Here is a 16,743-nt window from a genome sequence, read left to right as displayed (position 1 = left end):
TCTCTGGACCTTCATGGTGACTAGAGAGAAACAGAGCACACTGGCCAGGATCGTCATTTGAAGAAGGCATAAAAGAGATTGGGAAACAGTAGTTCCTAGGAAAAAGAAGAGCAGCATACCACAAGTGTGCCTCTTGCTGTGTTTTGAGAAACTTCTGTAGATTGCCTTGGTCAAGAGAGGACCGCTGAGCCAAGGCCCTTGGTGAGCTCTGTGCCCCTGTCTATTCTTCCTCATCATCAGTTCTTTTTTTCTCCAAGACTGAAGGTTCCTACCTATTTTTTGATTCCCTCAGGACACATTTCCTTCTCTCCACATAAGGATGTAATACATACATCATTATAGCATATCAAGAAATAATTGTATCCCACAGCAAAAGAATTTCATAGAAGGAGAAAGTGGATTAAAATGGTTCAGAATCAAAATTCCCAAGTGAATTAACTTTGTCTTCACATTTCTTGCAGGGAGAAAATATATTTCTGTGAGCTTACTCAGGAAAGGGACTAATGTATCACTTAGATAAACACAGCATCTAAGAATGTTAAATATTTTAAAATAGGTTGTTTAGTACAAATATCACTTCAGAGAAATTGTTTTCTATTGTTTTATGAGGGTTAACCTTGGCACTGGCAAAAGATAACAAAAGTTTGTTTAAAGGCAGTTTTTTTATTTGTCACAGTGCAAGCCATAAGCATCACATGAAGGTTATAGCTCCCAGATTATGAATTCACCTACACAGAGACTGAATAAAGCAGAGTCTTTGTCTGGTGTTTAATCCTCTTTTGAGTTTATTGGGACATGTGCTCTCTGAATGGCATAACATGGCCTGCAGAAAACTCATCATCTGTTCCCTCTTAAGCTACTGAGGGAACCGGAAAAAATTTGGACTTATGACCAAAAACTAAGTATTTGGCATATGATTCTTCATCTTCCATGCATCATTTAATGAAATCTCGGGCAAAGTTTTCCAGCACTCTCCAGATAATTTATCCGTTTTAATTAACCTGAATATATCTACTCTTTCCTGTGTGACATCTTGTGACAAGCTACACGTGATCCTTTCTCACTTTTCAAATGTTAAGTTTAGCAAGTCTTATGTTAAAAATACTACAGGCTTCCAAAGTCTTGCCTGCCTGTCTGTTTTGGAATTTTCACTCATTTGTTCACTAGTTTCACCTACACACAGTGGTGGAGTAGCAATAAAGAATACTGCAAAATCATTGTTCTACTTTTGCTTGTCCCAGTTCACTGTAACTACATTTTACCCCAGCATCTCCACATCTCACAGGTTTCTCCAAGTCTTCTCCCACCAAACTGCCTCCTCAATTCTGATGAGCCTTACAACATTCCACCTTACATTTCTAGTTTGTGTTCCACATCAGCTCACCTTCTCAGAGTTTTTTTTTTCTTTTAAGAAGTGACTGCTTCAAAAGGCATGCTTGTTTTGTTAGTACAGAGATTCAAAATTGTTGTGCTATTGTAAGACAGCTCTTTATATTTCAGAAGAATTCTGTATTTATTGTGTGGACATTCGTGAAGATTTTAGCTAGTCACTTATTCACCTTCCAGTGCTTGGATTGTCATAGTATTGACTTGAACAATGAATTCATATATATAAAGCCAAGACTTCCCCAACATAGCATTATTTATTTTCCTTTACCTATGTATTTTTGAAGAAAAACAAGACAAAAGTCACCCAGTGAGTCCTGATACTCACTTAAGAACAGCTTCCAACAAGCCTGTGCTTGGGTGTCTCTTTGGGAAGATGCATTGGCCAGTAGCTGAGGACATAACCTATAATGCAAAAATGAGAAGAAACAATAACTAGTACATGCCTTGCTAACACTACTGTTTTTGGACGCTGAGGGCACGAGAGTCACTTTTCATGTCTCTCTTCCCCGTGTTTTCTGTGCCCGATGCACGATCTGCCCTTAGGGCCAGCACACGCCTCAGAAGAATAACCAGCAGCTGCAGCGGGCTATAGGCCTCAGAGAGCTGCACATAAGGTCCCCTCCAGGAAGCAAGGGAAAAGAAGGGAAGGCTCCGAAGGGAGATATTTACAGCAGGGACCCAGGAACACCCCTCACACACCACAACGCCGAGCCCGCTCCAGCAGCTTCACTCAGCGCAACTCCCGCCTCAGAACAGCCGATAAAGGGCTCCCAGCCCAGCTTAAGAGGCGGAGCGCTCCGGTGACGTCACGGAGCTCCAGCCAATAGCGAGCTCTGTTTACTCCGGGGAAGGCTCATACATATTCACGCCGGAGGCTCTCGCGCCCGGTCGTTGCCGCAGCGGCTCCGGGTGGGGGGCGGAGCCAGGCCGCGCGCCCCGCCCCGCCCGCAGGAAGCCGCGCGGCCGTGCTGCGTATTTATGCGGAACCGTGCGCAGGGCGGAAGCGCCCGGGAGCTCCTCTGGCAACCCGGGTGCTGTCGACGAGGATGAGCCAGAGAGACACCCTGGTGCACCTTTTCGCAGGCGGGTATGTACAGTCGTCGCCCGGCGGGGGAGCGGGCACGGTACCCGCCCTGGCTCATCCGCGCGGGCGGCCGTGTGGGGTCGTCCGCCCACCCGCCTGTGTTCCTTCCCCGCGGGCTCCGCCGCCTTAGTGGAGTGGGGCGATGTGTGGTGGGTGCAGCCCTGCAGTTTTCTCCGCACTTGTCTCTGTAACCCTGGCAATGGCTTCTGCGGTGATTTCCAGCGGGGATCCTGCCCCGCCTCTGAGCTTGCCCGCCGCGGCCTGGCTGGGAACTCGGCCTGGAATGGTCACCCGGTGGCGGCGCAGGGGCTCTGCTGCGGCGGGAGAGCTGCACAGGTGGTCTCGAAGCGCTGCGAGGGGTCGCCGCCTCTTCTCCGTGCCGGACGGGGTACGAGGGAGGGGGATCATTGCTGGGATGAGGGGCCTGTCCTGCGGTTGCAGCCTCTGTACCCAGCCCTGCAGGGAGCCCTGGCTGCCCGGACGGGCGGCCCTGGCCTCGGCGGGAGCCTGGGCACGCCGTGTCCGTGTGGCGCCTGCCGAGCCCGGCCCTGGGGGTTGCGTTTTGCCGTGGGCAGCGTGAGTGATACGTGGGCCCTTGGGCGAAACGGGTGAAGGTTTACCTTTAAAACTGTCCCTTCCCTCTGATTGCCCTTCCAGGAGTTTGTCTCATATCAGACGTTTCCGTGGAGGAACACAAGTCTCGGTGCACGATCTCCCCTGCTGGGTTGGAGAGGCTGCCCGAACATGCCCGCCAGTGTCAAAGGGCCACCGTGTTACTTGAGTGCATTTCAACACTGCTGTGTACTGCTTGTAGGTGTGGGGTTTGACATGATCCTGCAGTTTTCTGCACACAAAGACAGAATAATTAGAGGGAAGAATACAGCTAGAAGTAGAACTGGGGCTCTTGTAGCCTTGGTTAGGTTTTGATGTGACTCTTGCATTTTTCCAGGTCTTTGTGCATCTTTTTAAAGCTTTGTAATGCTTGGGATGTTTGCAGTTGCACAGTCTGTGGTCTCTGGGGATAAAGCAGGAGCAGCACCTATCTGAAAAGAGAAATCCTGTTTGGCTTAATAATTAAAGTGTATTTGAGTAGTGAGCATGGCTGTACAGAATAGGAAAAGTGACAGACTAAGAATATACTTTTCATCCAAAGACTAAGCTTGAAGCTCGGATTTCCATTTGTACTCATTGACTCTGGACTGGGGTGATAGAGGAGGAAGAAGAACTTGGTGTTTACTCTGGCAGGTCTGGGTGAGTTGGATACACATGAGCACATTCTCTGCTTCCAGCCCACTTTGCAGGCTTTCACTGTTACATGCCTGATTCAGTGCTTCTGTGGGTGTGTTTTCACCCCCCTGTTTTCTGGAACTTGTCTTTAAGAGGAAAGCGATTATGCAGCGAAGGGCCCAGGATGTGGTAGTGTGCACTTTTTTCCTTCAGAATTCACATCCTTGTAAATGTTCAGAAAAGCAGTAGAAGGAGCATTGCCTTATTGTAGCACTTTAACTTAGATCTGCAAAGGAGAGTTTACTAGGCAGAATAATGCATAATGGTAGGGACAGGTTTATAAACCTGAAACTTAAGACAGGATGAAGATTGCTCAGCTCAACTCTTTCATTCCTATTCTTTGCAGAGAACTCTGGTCTACATTTAGCTGCTGGCAAGTTGGGTCAAGGGTTATACTGTAAGGAAAAGGCCAAATGATGTTTCCACACATTTCCTGTAATCTTAGCTCAGCAAGGCTAACTGTATATTTGGCCACATTTAGCAGTAAGAAGGTTGTTCGGTGTCTTCTCACGACTTATTTATGAGCATGGTGGGCTGCAACTCTTGAGTGATGTTTAGTCTTCAGTGAAACTTATAAAGGAAGGGAGCTTTGTTTTCCTTTAGGTTTTGCTGGAGACTGCACAGAAACAACATGATTATCTCAATTTCTTGGCCTTTGTAATGTGTTAACATAAGTTCAGTCTTCAATTCCTGCTTTCTGTAATGAAACTATAGCTGTGGTGACATTGCTGTTTTAGTAATGTAGGCGGGGCCATCCTGGAATTTTTCTGTAGCTGCCTGGTTTGTTGCATGACCAATTCAACAAGAGCTGTCAAACTGCAGTACTTGTGGGCCATTACAAGTTTATGTTGAGAGTCAGTTTCATATTTATAGTAGGTCTCCCCCACGCGTTTCATTTCTTCCCGTCTTTACATCCTTATCCCTTTCCAACAGGTTTAATATACTCTTTTAGCAGTACTGGCCACTGGGGCAGTGATGATGAGAAAATTACTCAGCAATTACTACTTGCTTTGTTTTCTAAAATAGTTTTTACTTAAGTAGTTTCATTTTTAAGAATCGTCTGTGTTTCACAGCTACAGGTTTACTTGTAAATACAACCAGTATTTTGTGATGGAAATATTGATTTGAAGTCTAAAAGTAAGTAATTTAGTACTCATTCTGGAAAGGCTTTTAATGTAGTTTCAAACGCCATCATTGAACTGAAGTGGTCTTGTTTGTGGTTTTTTTTGTTAGTAATTTTTTTTCCTAGAAAACAAACCTCATCTAAATGATTTTACCAGATTAAGTTCATTTATTAGACAATACATCAACGAAGTAGTACTTCATGTCTAGACAACTCCCCCTGCTATGACCTTCTTGACTTCTTTTAAACAGAATATTATCTGAAGTTCTATACATAAGAATAAAAATAATCACATTTAGAAGTAGAAAATACATAGCATGAGAAGAGCATCACATTTCCAGGAAAGAGGGCAAGGTAGAGAAATGAAGAACTCAATTTTAATAAAAAAATAAGATTACTAACTTTTAGGAACACATTCCTTAAAGAAAAGCAGTTTTAGCTGATAGAATTTGTAAGCATTTGTTTCCATGCAATAACTTGGCTGTCACCTAAAGACACTTAAACATAATTTTCTAGGCTATGTTCAAAACTGCCATTGTGCATTCAATACTGAAGTGTAATTGCGGGGAGCATATCTGAGTGGATCAATAGTGTACCTGGTGCTCAGTTCCATGCTGTGACAGTTTTGAAATCACCTACTTAGCTCATATGTTTTCATGATGCCCCTAATTGTCAGGTTCTGATTCTGTAAACTGTGTGGTCACTGCACCTCCATTTGTTCATAGTATCTTGTCCTTGTGGCAGCAGGAGCTAGCTGGACACCTGTAGTGCTGGATCATGATACAAAATTGTGCTTCAGGTGAAACTCTTGATATATAATTTTTGTTCTGAGCTACTCAGTTGCATTGGTCAGAACTCTTCTGGTTTAGATTTTTTTCGCATATCTTCTGGTTTTCCATCTCCTAGTCAAATAGCAGCTGTTTCCATGCTGTAGACAGCATGTTACCTGAGTAAAAACTCAGGTGTTTTTATTCCAAACCAAGAATAATCATCAGTTAAACATTCTGTATCTTTATGTTATGAAGTCTTGTGATTGAAATGTAGGCTTTAGATGAACATTTTAGTTCAAGTATATAAATTACATAGTTAGATGTAGTTATTAGACTACATAAGCCAACCGAAAAGTAGTATAAAGACCTTAATGTTTTGTTTTATAGGGAAGATTAATAGGTTTTGCACATAATCTGCTTGCAATCATAATTGGTACATCGAATGAAAATTCAGATGTAGGCTACAAAAATAGTTTCCAGGTTTTAATGATTTATTCTTCATTTCCAGAAAGCTTATGACAGTAATTCTGTATCATTCAGACTTCCATCAGGGTGTGGGAACTTGCCTGGGCTTTGTCTCCCCAGCAAAAGGAGGGACTGTTTTGTGTTAGGGTGTGGGCAGCTGCTTTTCTGAGTTTGAGGTTTGGATACTCTGATTTACTTCTTAATTTTTTCTTTACTCTCAGTGTTTTTTGAAGAAAGTTGGTAGTTTTTTTAATTTGTGAGGAAGTATAGGGAAGAGTCTCTATTTGTCATGATTATGGAGCTGTCTCAAATTGATCTGTGATTTATACCGGTCTTTGACAGAGGTTCTTAGCAAATCCCTGCAATGGCTGAAATAGTTGAGGCTCAGAAAGTATATTTAAGACAAGTGTTTGAATTATTTGGAAAGATCAGGCACTGTTGAAATGTGTGAAGTAAAGGTGAAAGACCCTTGGGGCATTTCTTGTTTAAGAAGAGATCAGTTAATCATGTAGCAGGTAGTGTGATAAGGGCTTTTTTATTCCTCCTCAGAAATAGCCACTTGAGCCACAACTGAGTAGCCAAGCTCTTGGACTCTCCTCTACCCCAAAGTACATTCCTGGCATAACCCTGGATGTCTTTCAGAACCAAGTTCTTCCTGTTGTAAGGCACAGGAGAGGGTTAGTACCTTCCTGTCCAAACTTTAGGTTATTTTTGTGTTCAGAGACTCTGCTGTGGGGAATAAGGCAGTGTTTGTTTAAAGTGCTGAGTAGCTTGGGTTTTGCTCCATGAGATTACCAAATTGCATGAAAATTGCCGTTGGTACTTGAAAAAACTGTGGAGCTGGTGTGTTTCTCATGTTTCGTTTTAGATGACGGATATGTTCAGCTGTTTTTACTTAATACAAATGTCCTTATAAATATTTATTTACCCTGGTTCTTAACAGAAGCTACACTGTACATGTTCATGTTTGTTTTGGATAATGGAACCCAGTAATGCTTGTTCCCCTTGTGTTTTTCCTGTTTTTGCTTGTAGGCTTCTATATGTCAGCACATCAGGGGAATTTTATTTTTATGCTCTTAAATAGAAGTAGCAAGTTTGATTACTATTTTTAGTTTAAGGATGTTAGCTTAACTTGTGTTCTGAGTTTCAACAAAGAAACATAATTGGTGAATAAGGGGGTTAAGGGTTTCTGGCTGCCAGTACTTCTAGTAGTCATGTTAGTACCAAAGATGGGAAGTTGTGCAGTATACAGGTTTAGCAGTATAACAGGAAAAGCCTGAAAATTCTGGATTAATGAGATACATTCTTGCTGTTCCTGAAAGCTGTACTTGCTAAAGCCCTTAATTACTTGAAAAGAGGGAAAGTGTAAGTTTAATATCCAAACCTGCAACTTTATCTGTTGATGTGAAAGTGTTCTAATGTTGCTCTGTGCAGTTGCTGAGAGATTTGGGACCTGAGTTTGCAAGAAGAGGTGGGGAGGTTAGAAGGAGTTTCATTTGCAAGTGGCTTGAGTTTTGTTTCTTTTAAGAGTTTTGAGCTCTGTTTTCTTGCTGTTTCTCTAGGCAGCTAGTATTTGCATGGAACTTTCATTTTCATACAGGAAAGAGAAACAGCTGGTAAAATACATGAATGAACGTAGACCCAAGATAACAGGGTCAAGGTTTATCTTTGAGTCTTTGAGGCTGTGGTTACAAATACTGTGAAAGGTGAATCTGAGGCTAGCACTATGCAGCCTCATCTCTTATTTGTATAAAATATGTAATTATTTGAAGGAATAAAGAAAAATATTGCACTGACAGTTTCAATTCTAGGTCAGCTGACACTGCATTAATCTGCTTTGGGGCATTTATAGACAGTCCAGTGGCTGAAGCTGAGACCCTCATCTATGCTGGAGCTGTCTCTGCTTTTACTTGCAGGGATGTAAGGTAATGGCAGATGATAAAAGAAAGTCTTCTTGTGCAGCCATCTCTGGAAATAGAATCTGGGATTTGAATGCCACACAGGATTAGGTTTTTGAAGTATGTGCATATTTCTTTCCTTGCAGTGTCTTACAAACAATACAGGTTTATCTGGGGAGAGCGGTTGTCAATACTGTATCTGTGTTAAATTTCTAGCAGAGTTTAAAACCCAAATAGTTCCAGGTTTGCTTCTGTTAACCTGGTGAGGTGATGGACTTCTAAATGCGCATTAGGGATCAAATTAAATGTTTGGGTTTTGTTGGGGCTTCTTTGTTTGGTGTGGGTTTTCTGTGTGTTCTCTGGAATAAGCTGCAGTTTAGGAGAGCATTGCCGTCTTCCCAGATGGTGAAAGTCAGCTTTGCAAGGTTTTCTCATACTCAATTGGCAAAGCTGAGAAAGGCTTGTAGTAGACAAAAGTTAGAGGCAAACATCAAATTTAGGATAGGTAAAATAAGCAAGTGGTCTTCTGAATAGCGTTCCTTACACACTGCTGTGAACATTCAGACACAGGAGTGTCTCAGGTTTTGGTTCTTCACTTCCAGTGTATAGTCTGTCAGCAGGAGTGTATTTGCTCACCTACTCATTCCACCAGGTGAAACCCATCTAACCCTGGACAAAATGTTACACAGTACTTAAGTGTTCTCACAAGTCACAGGGGCTAGTATGTGACTGGAGATGCTGAAGCCCAGAGTACATTTACAGAGCAGAAATTTCTTAAGTAGCCTACAAAATCCCACCTGTGTTATTGAGGAGAAGAAATCTAATAATTTTCTAACTCTTAAACTTTTTTACCAAACTCTGCTACTCCCTGATTTGTGTTAAGCCACAAAATTAAAACAAACAAACAAAAAACCCACCAAAACACCTTAATTTGAGCTGGTGCAGAGGGCAGCAGGAGAGGTGGTGGCAATCTGCTGGCAATTTATGGAACACTGGGGCTAAGCTGGAGCTTCTGGCTGCCTGTTAGCGGCCTGCCAGGACTTGGAGCACAAAGAAGTAGCTGTCCCTTTCACAGTGCTTCCAGTAATGTGTTAAATAAGCAAGGCCGGAAATACATTTCTAAGTAAAATACACTGTCATTGATGGTGGTGACAGAACAGCTGGTGTGCTGCTTGAAGTTGTTTATTTGTACAGGATGTGTAGTTATTGAATTATCTCTCTTCTTTGTTTACCTGGGAGCTATGTTTACTGACAGTTTCTCATAAAAAGATTTTTGTCAAGCCTTGCAGTGTTTATCTTGAAGTTTAAGTGAACTAAATAGATCAGTGTAGTTCCTTGGATTATGCTTTTGTTCAGCAGTTCAGTTCAAACTCGGATCTTGAGACTGCCGAGCAAGGTCTGGTTCCTCAGCATTTGAGGACTTTTTCTTTCACTCCTTTGATTCTGGATGCTTTCTCTATTTGAGGGCTGGGAGAGCGTGGTATTACATTTTGACAGAAGTGAAAATTGGGGATTTTGCAAAGACTTGTTTGTGAGCAATACAGGACCACGTAGCACTTCCCTGCTTTCTTCATTTGTAAGTAGCAATTTCAGATCTCAAAGATGGGTGACAGAGGAGAATTGTAATTGAAACTGTCAACAGATGGTGGAAAAGGTTCAAAATATTCTCAGGTGCAGTTGAGACATCTTAAACTGTTTAAAGAAAAGCAAACAAACCAAGCACCCAACAACACAACAGTAAGAAACTGCCAAGAGTGTTGATTATTTGAAATTACTTGAATGGCAGAATGTGGTGCAGGCAGAGGATGCTCTGTTCTTCAAGGGAGGTGGTTCATCTGCTGCTTCCTTATGGTGCATGTAGAAATAGTGCCGGCTGCTGCTATATCAGCTGGTGATCACTGAACAGCACTTGTTGTAGGGAGACTTTTGAGTAGCTATGTGTCTTCCCTAGTGATCTCCTCAACTGTTGTGGAGTGTTTCTAACCGCTCCACAGTGGATGTCTGACAGAAGTGCTGTTGCAGACAAGTGGCCCTTGTGGTGATTGGATGTGGTGCAGGGGAGCACGCAAGACACAGCACCAGCTTGGTGTTAATTTTCAACTTTGGAAAATTTTTCCAGTGCAATGGAGCTGTGGAGCCAGTAGCATTAAAGGCTGTAGATTCCAAGCCCCGATGAAGAATGCAGGCCAAGTTTTTTCCTCTTCTGTTCTTCCCCCTTCCATAGTATTTATCTCATTAATATAAACAATACCATGTGCTTTCTCTTGCTGTTTCTGTTGCTTGAAAGCAAGTGCTTGTGGAACCTGTCCAAAAATCAAATGTGAAAAGAACTTAGAGTAGGGTGGAGGGAATCAGAAACAGAGGGGTTGCAAGAAGGGAAATAAGCTCTGAAGCCAACTGCCTACAGTGCCTGCACAGGCATGGTGCCATATAGCAGTGTCTGCCCTTGAACTGCAGGAAATGCAGCAACTTGCTTTTGGTCTTGATGCTCAGTCTCTAAAGCTCCATGTCAAGCTGTTTTCAGGGCTGGCTGCCCATGGTTCTCATGTAGTATCCATATCATGAACTATAACGTGTTACAGGCTCCTACTGCTTCCAACACTGGCTAAAATAAATATTAGCACATCTAGTCTGTCTCCTCCTGCAACTCTTACTTTAAAAATTCTATTCATAGCTTGCTATTAAAGAGTGAGTTGCTCATTCAGAGATGTTTTAAATGTGCTTCTCTGGAAGCTGTATCAGTCTGTTCCTGTATGTGTACAGCACACACTGGAAGACTGTGCAGTCTTCTTGTGAGAACACTTCTTTCCAGACTGACAATGAAACTCATTTTCTTAATTAAAACTTGGAAAAGAGTAGACTTCAGTCTAATCTTGGAGTTAGAGTGGGACAAGATGCCTTTAGGCTTAGTAATAGGATACCTCTAGGCCACTAGGTTTAAATGGAGCATTAAGTAAACGTCATCAAACATTATCCTACTTTGCAGCTGCTTGGTATTGTCAGTTCAATTCACATAAACATTAGGTTTTTAGTATGCAGTGCTCTGCTAACAACTACCATTATTTCTGGTATACTCTTCAGTCAGAGACAACAGCCTAAAAGCTACATTCTTCTGAAAGTTTATAAGAGATCTTGAGTCTTGTTACTTCTAATTTGTACTGAACTCTTCTTTGCATTTTGGATGATGTTATGTAAAAAATTCAGTCGAACAAGTCTTATAGCTCTTTAAAGGTTTTGGGGGTGTTTGAGCCTCTCATGCCACAATTAAATAGCTGATAATTATCTTGTTACAATCAAACAACAACTCCAGTTATTGCATCGGAGAAGGGAATGCTGGGCCCTAATAATTTAGTATGAATTGCATTTATTAGTGGATCAGACTGAGTTGTTAGTAGCATAATAAATATCCTAATTTAAATCTGGGTTCGGGGTGGTGGTTGTGGTGAGTGTTTGTTTTTGAAAGGGTGCATATAGTGTCCTGGTCATAGTTTTAAGATGGACGTCTTACAAAGCTAAGGATACTGATTTCAGAAAAGGTTCAAGGGAAGCACTTGCCAAGGAATTTAGGGATGTCCTTGGAATTTGTGGATTTGATACTTTTCCCTTGGAGGCTGTATGCGATCGTAGTTAAACAGATAGTGTAGATCTTAATAAATTGGTTATGATCAAGCATGAGAAGAATCCTCTGAGTAGAGCTGCTGAAAGGCAGCACATTCTTGGATATCTTCTGCTCTAGCAGAATGAGAGTAACTCCACTGTCAGCACAAGTCGTGCACAATTTGCCTTGGCTTGCTCACAGAAACAAGTGGCAGCCTGAAGCAAAATCTGCAAGTCTTCATCTGGTTAGCCACTGAGTGCTCTTTTGTCTTCCCAGGTTGTACTCCGCAGTAGCTAGTCTGTCTTGTTATAATAGACAGAACTTAGGAAACACTTGGAGAATCATTGCTTTCTTGGTACAATGCCCAAAATACAAATGCAGTTTTGAAGATGTCTTCATCAATATTTTAATTTTACTCAATTGCCACGCCATGGTTCTTACATGTAGCCCTGTGTGCACAGTACATAAAACGTTTCTGCCACAAAGGATTTTTGGCACCATGTTCATGGTCAGGAGCACACTAAACATTCAGAGAAAGTTAAAATTTATCAGCAGTTAAACATTTCACATAGTGAGCTATTTTCTAGAACTGATTTGAACAACATGTACTGAAGACTGTGCACCTTCACTACTTTAGGAAACAATATTTTTGTCTATTGACATTAGCACTCCAAGTTGTGGGGTTAACAAACTGACTTAAGTTTGCTTGCCTTCAAGAGCAAATAACTGTAGCATTGTCATGCATGTTCCAGTTATTTCTTCACCTTTTGCAATTTGACTGTGTTCACTATAATGTTAATTAGATTTGAATATATCTTTCAGTTTCACTGCAGTTAAGAATATGATGATCCTGTTTCTTTTTGCAGATGCGGAGGTACTGTTGGTGCAATTCTGACATGTCCACTGGAAGTTGTGAAAACACGATTGCAGTCCTCCTCTGTGACTTTCTATATATCTGAAGTTCATCTCAACACTGTGAATGGTGCTACTGTCAATCGAGTCACTAGAGTTTCTCCTGGACCCCTCCATTGTTTGAAGTGAGTGTGGTTGTTACTGGGATTTTGATTCATTATGGGGACGGAGGAGGAGAGGTGTGTTGGACAAATCCATATGAAAGATTCAGACTCTTATGTCTGTTATCAGTCTACTGTGAGGTGACTTTCCATATTTTGCCTTTTAATTGTAATTAAGTTTCACATTCCACTTTTCCAAATGTTCTTCATCCTCGAGTTTGTACCTTGAATTAGCCAGAGCATATATACCCTGTACAATTCACAGCTCCAAACTACATCCCCAGAACTCACTGAGAGCAGTGTAACACTTAAGTGCCAGACTCCATTTTCATCCTGAAAAAGCATTAATTTAAGACTTTTAAACTGTTTTGTGTCCAAATCATAGGTGTTGCTGAACATGGAGGCAAGAAGCCCTATGAAAATTAACTCGGCTGCTTAGTCTCTCTCTCAACTTTTATTACCCAGTACCCTTCCTGCCTTTTGGTGTCTTCTGGTGGATGTGTGACAAGTAAGGCCAGATTTTGCTGTGATCTGGGATGTTTTGCTTGCACAGCACCTTGCTGAACGGAGACTGCGTTTCCTCTCCTTGCCACCAGTGCTTGTGATGCCCAGTAGCCAGCAGAAAAGTTGTACAAGCACAGTTAAACTGCTAGTACAGACCACAGGCAGGGTTCACTTTGCTTTGGGGGCCTCAGACCAGTTATGGGGAGGTGCCTTCAGTATTTGGTGATGGAGTTTTCCTCTAGAAAGCACCTGCTACTTCTGCTTGCATTAGAAAGAATTTGATAAGACTCAGACCAGCTCTCTTCTTTCCCTCATTAATCACTGAGTAGCTTTGTGGAGAGCCCCTTCTGGCAGTTGCAGTGTAGGATTTAGGCTTAATCTAGTTACGATTTACTTAAATGGAGGTTTTACCCAAATAACTTCTTGAATAGAAGATAGTTCCTATCGTGGAAGGTTTGATTCAGAGCCTTTTTATGTGTAAGAATCTGGTGGGTGAATGTGTTGGGAACAGGTATGGGGGAAAGAAGGATTATGACAAGGAAAGAGAGCTTCATCCAAAACACTTTAGTTATGAATTTATCTTCTGATTAGAAATGTACCTGAATAAATAGGAGGAACAGAGACTTGTTTCATGTGCCCCTCTGCTAGAAGCCTGCTATGCTTTAAACCCATCCCTGAGACCTAAAGAAAACCTAAAATAACTGTCTTCCCAGGAAGCAGGTGCAGACAGATGTAGTCTGTGATGAACTTCATGGGTGTGTTTTTCTTTTTTTTAAATTCTGCTTCTTAGACATGTTGGTTGCTTGTATTTACAAGAATGTGTATCTTCTGCTGCTTTTGTTCTTTGCTTAGATGTGTTTTCTTCCAGGTCAGTATCAAACAATGGAGATACCAAGTAACTTTTCTGGGTTTAAGGTTCTTTAAATACAGTAAATATGAAAAAATCCCAAATGACGTGGCAATAGACTAACTATAAAATATGTAGGTGCAGGACATAATAATACTTGGTTAAGGGAACAAGGCTGTTAGTGAAGAAGTCACACTTTATCCCTCTGTTATTCTCAATGCCTTTACTGTCACTTGACATTTTTCTGACTCTGGTATCAGGGTTTGGTTGTCTCTCCTCACACCAAATTCAATGCAGTGCTCCAAGACTCACAGTGCTCAGTCTAAAAGTAGGGTGAGGCAGGCAAATTACGTCAGAATTTCAGTTAACTGATTGCTGTGGAATCACTTCTGCATTCTAAGCACTACAGAGGTGACTTCAAAGGCATCTCTGTCAGGAAACAAGCTCAAAAGAATGGGTACAGGTGACTGCATTCTCTGGCAACAAAAGTGAATTCCCTTATTCTTAAATATCAGTGGTGTGTATCATATTGCGGATGCCTCTCATAACTAACCTTGCTGAGTTTGAACCTGAGGTCTTGATAATGGAAATCTGACTGGCTTCCCAATGTGAACTTCCCCATGTGACAGAAGCAGGTCAGCTGAGGCCATATGGGACATTTCTGCTGCTCTTCCAACCATGGATTTGCCATTTACTCCTTTTGATAAACAGTGCAGGCTCTGAGATCTGGTATTTAATGCAAAAAGGTTGAGTCATATTTTCAGTGTAGGCTCTGGGGCTCCTCCAGCTGGTGTCTGTGGATGCAGGTGAGTGTCAGTCATTACAGTCCTGTCTGCTGCAGCCTCTCTGTTCTGTCAAGTCTTGCAACACTATAGATCCAGAGGAAACAAATGGACCTGGTACACTTCACTCTTAAGTTTCTCTTCAGATACTGAGGTTTCTGCTGCTTTGTATACATGTTTATGTTATATGTGCATATACATGTGTGTAATGCATGTGGTTGTGGTGGTAGTGAATTTTAAGTAGTGTTTTAAGTGGACACAGCTCATGTTAATTGGGTTCAGCTTTGCTGTAATCTGATGCTGTGCACATGCTGAGCTCTGGAACATGGTTAGATTTTTTTGAACATTCCATAAGCATTAGAAATGCTTTCAGGATGACAGTCTAAGTAACTTGTATTTCCAGAGTGCTTTTGAGTATGTGATCAATACTCCAATTATTGCTGTGGAGCAATGCTACCCACACAGTGAAATCCTGTGTAGTTGTTATGGACATGAGGGTAGGGTGTTGCTGGACACATTATGTACCAGCATTTGTAAATAGTGGTGCAGAACTGCCATTTTATTTTTGCTTACTGAAAACAAATGTAAACTTTCCGTTTGATTTAGCAGCAGAACTGTAGTGATGGGAACCTGAATAGGTTTGGAATATCTTTCAGTGCTACAGATGGCTTTCACCTGTTTCTTCTGATAGTAAATGCTAAACAAAATAGACATTTATACAAGGGTAGTTTGCTTTTGAGAAATTGACTTGCCATTAACCTGAATCTCTCTTTGAGGAAGAAATATACAGAACTATGTGTGTATTGGCCAGTGTTTGTAATTCAGTAAGCACAGAGTTCTGTTTTGCAAGATCTAGTGAAGTAGTTAAGAACTATAATCTGGTTCTAAAGCAATTGCTAGAGCAATTTGCAGTGATGGGATGCACATAGGCCTTGTTTCTCCTCCCATGTCCTACAATACTTGTTTAAAAACTGTATCTTATTAGCATCTATATTGTTGGATGGATTTATTTCTCTAAAACTGAATATTAACAGATATCCTCTTACTGTGCCAGTGCATCTTGCTGCATAATGGTTTTCAACCTGGGCTTGACAAGAGCTGACATCTGCCCGAGCTGCTCTCTGAAGGCAGAGGACTTTCTGTAACTGAACCTTCATCAGTCCCTCGCCTTCTCCTCTCTTGCCCTTCACCCTGTCTTTCCCATGCAAAAGTTCCCAAACATTGGGAACTAAAAGGTGAGGAAAGGAATGTAGAAACAAATATTTTTGTCTCCTGAACAATCTACAACCTAGAGGAGTGTAAACATTTCCATGCTTAGTATTTTCTCCCCAATAAAAGGACACTTCAACTTTCTGATGATGCATAGCTCCGTGTATGTATGTGTCCCTAGATTTGAAGTAAGTCTGTGATGACATCATATGGCTTTACTTCTGTATTTAATTCCTGGATTTGTATGGTATGTCAAGCAATAATGGAATTCCATTGTGTGCTGATGCTAGGAAATGACTGATTTTTTTGTGGTAAATACTGCTTTTCAGTTATTATGGAAGTTTTACACAGAGTAAAGCTTAAAATCATGTACTTACGGTGCTCAGTGTATTCCTTATTTTTTATGTGAATGTTACAATATTACCACTTTTTTGTTTCCTAGGATGATCTTGCAAAAGGAAGGTCCTCGTTCTCTGTTCAGAGGCCTGGGTCCTAATTTAGTAGGTGTTGCTCCTTCCAGGTAAATACAAACATGTCCAGTAAATGAAATAATTTTGAAATATAAGTTGTTGTACATTATTTAAGGGATTTAAGGTTTACATGAAGTTAATTTTACATCTGGAGTTGTAAATATTTCAAATAACCTTTTGTTCCTGGGGTAATTTTGTTGTCTGAAAAACTGATCTACTCATATACTCCACAGCTCCAGTCCCACATCCCTGCACCAACTGTTCCAGCATATCCTATATACTACTATAATAGAATTTACTATTG

General features: G+C 41.4%; 1 protein-coding gene across 2 annotated transcripts in view; it reads left to right on the top strand.

The window, feature by feature from the left end:
- Positions 1–2,336: 2,336 nt before the first annotated feature.
- Positions 2,337–16,743, top strand: part of SLC25A36 (solute carrier family 25 member 36) — a 31,892-nt gene continuing 17,485 nt past the window's right edge. For both annotated transcript variants that reach the window (XM_065844180.2, XM_071812445.1), the window contains exons 1-3: positions 2,337–2,476; positions 12,481–12,651; positions 16,412–16,489. In XM_065844180.2, the coding sequence (XP_065700252.1) occupies positions 2,436–2,476; positions 12,481–12,651; positions 16,412–16,489 (290 nt within the window). In that variant the 5' untranslated portion in view covers positions 2,337–2,435. The remainder of the gene's footprint in view (positions 2,477–12,480; positions 12,652–16,411; positions 16,490–16,743) is intronic.

This window comes from Patagioenas fasciata, chromosome 9, assembly GCF_037038585.1.
Source record: "Patagioenas fasciata isolate bPatFas1 chromosome 9, bPatFas1.hap1, whole genome shotgun sequence".
NCBI lineage: Eukaryota > Metazoa > Chordata > Aves > Columbiformes > Columbidae > Patagioenas > Patagioenas fasciata.
This window is presented reverse-complemented; position numbering and strand designations above follow the sequence as displayed.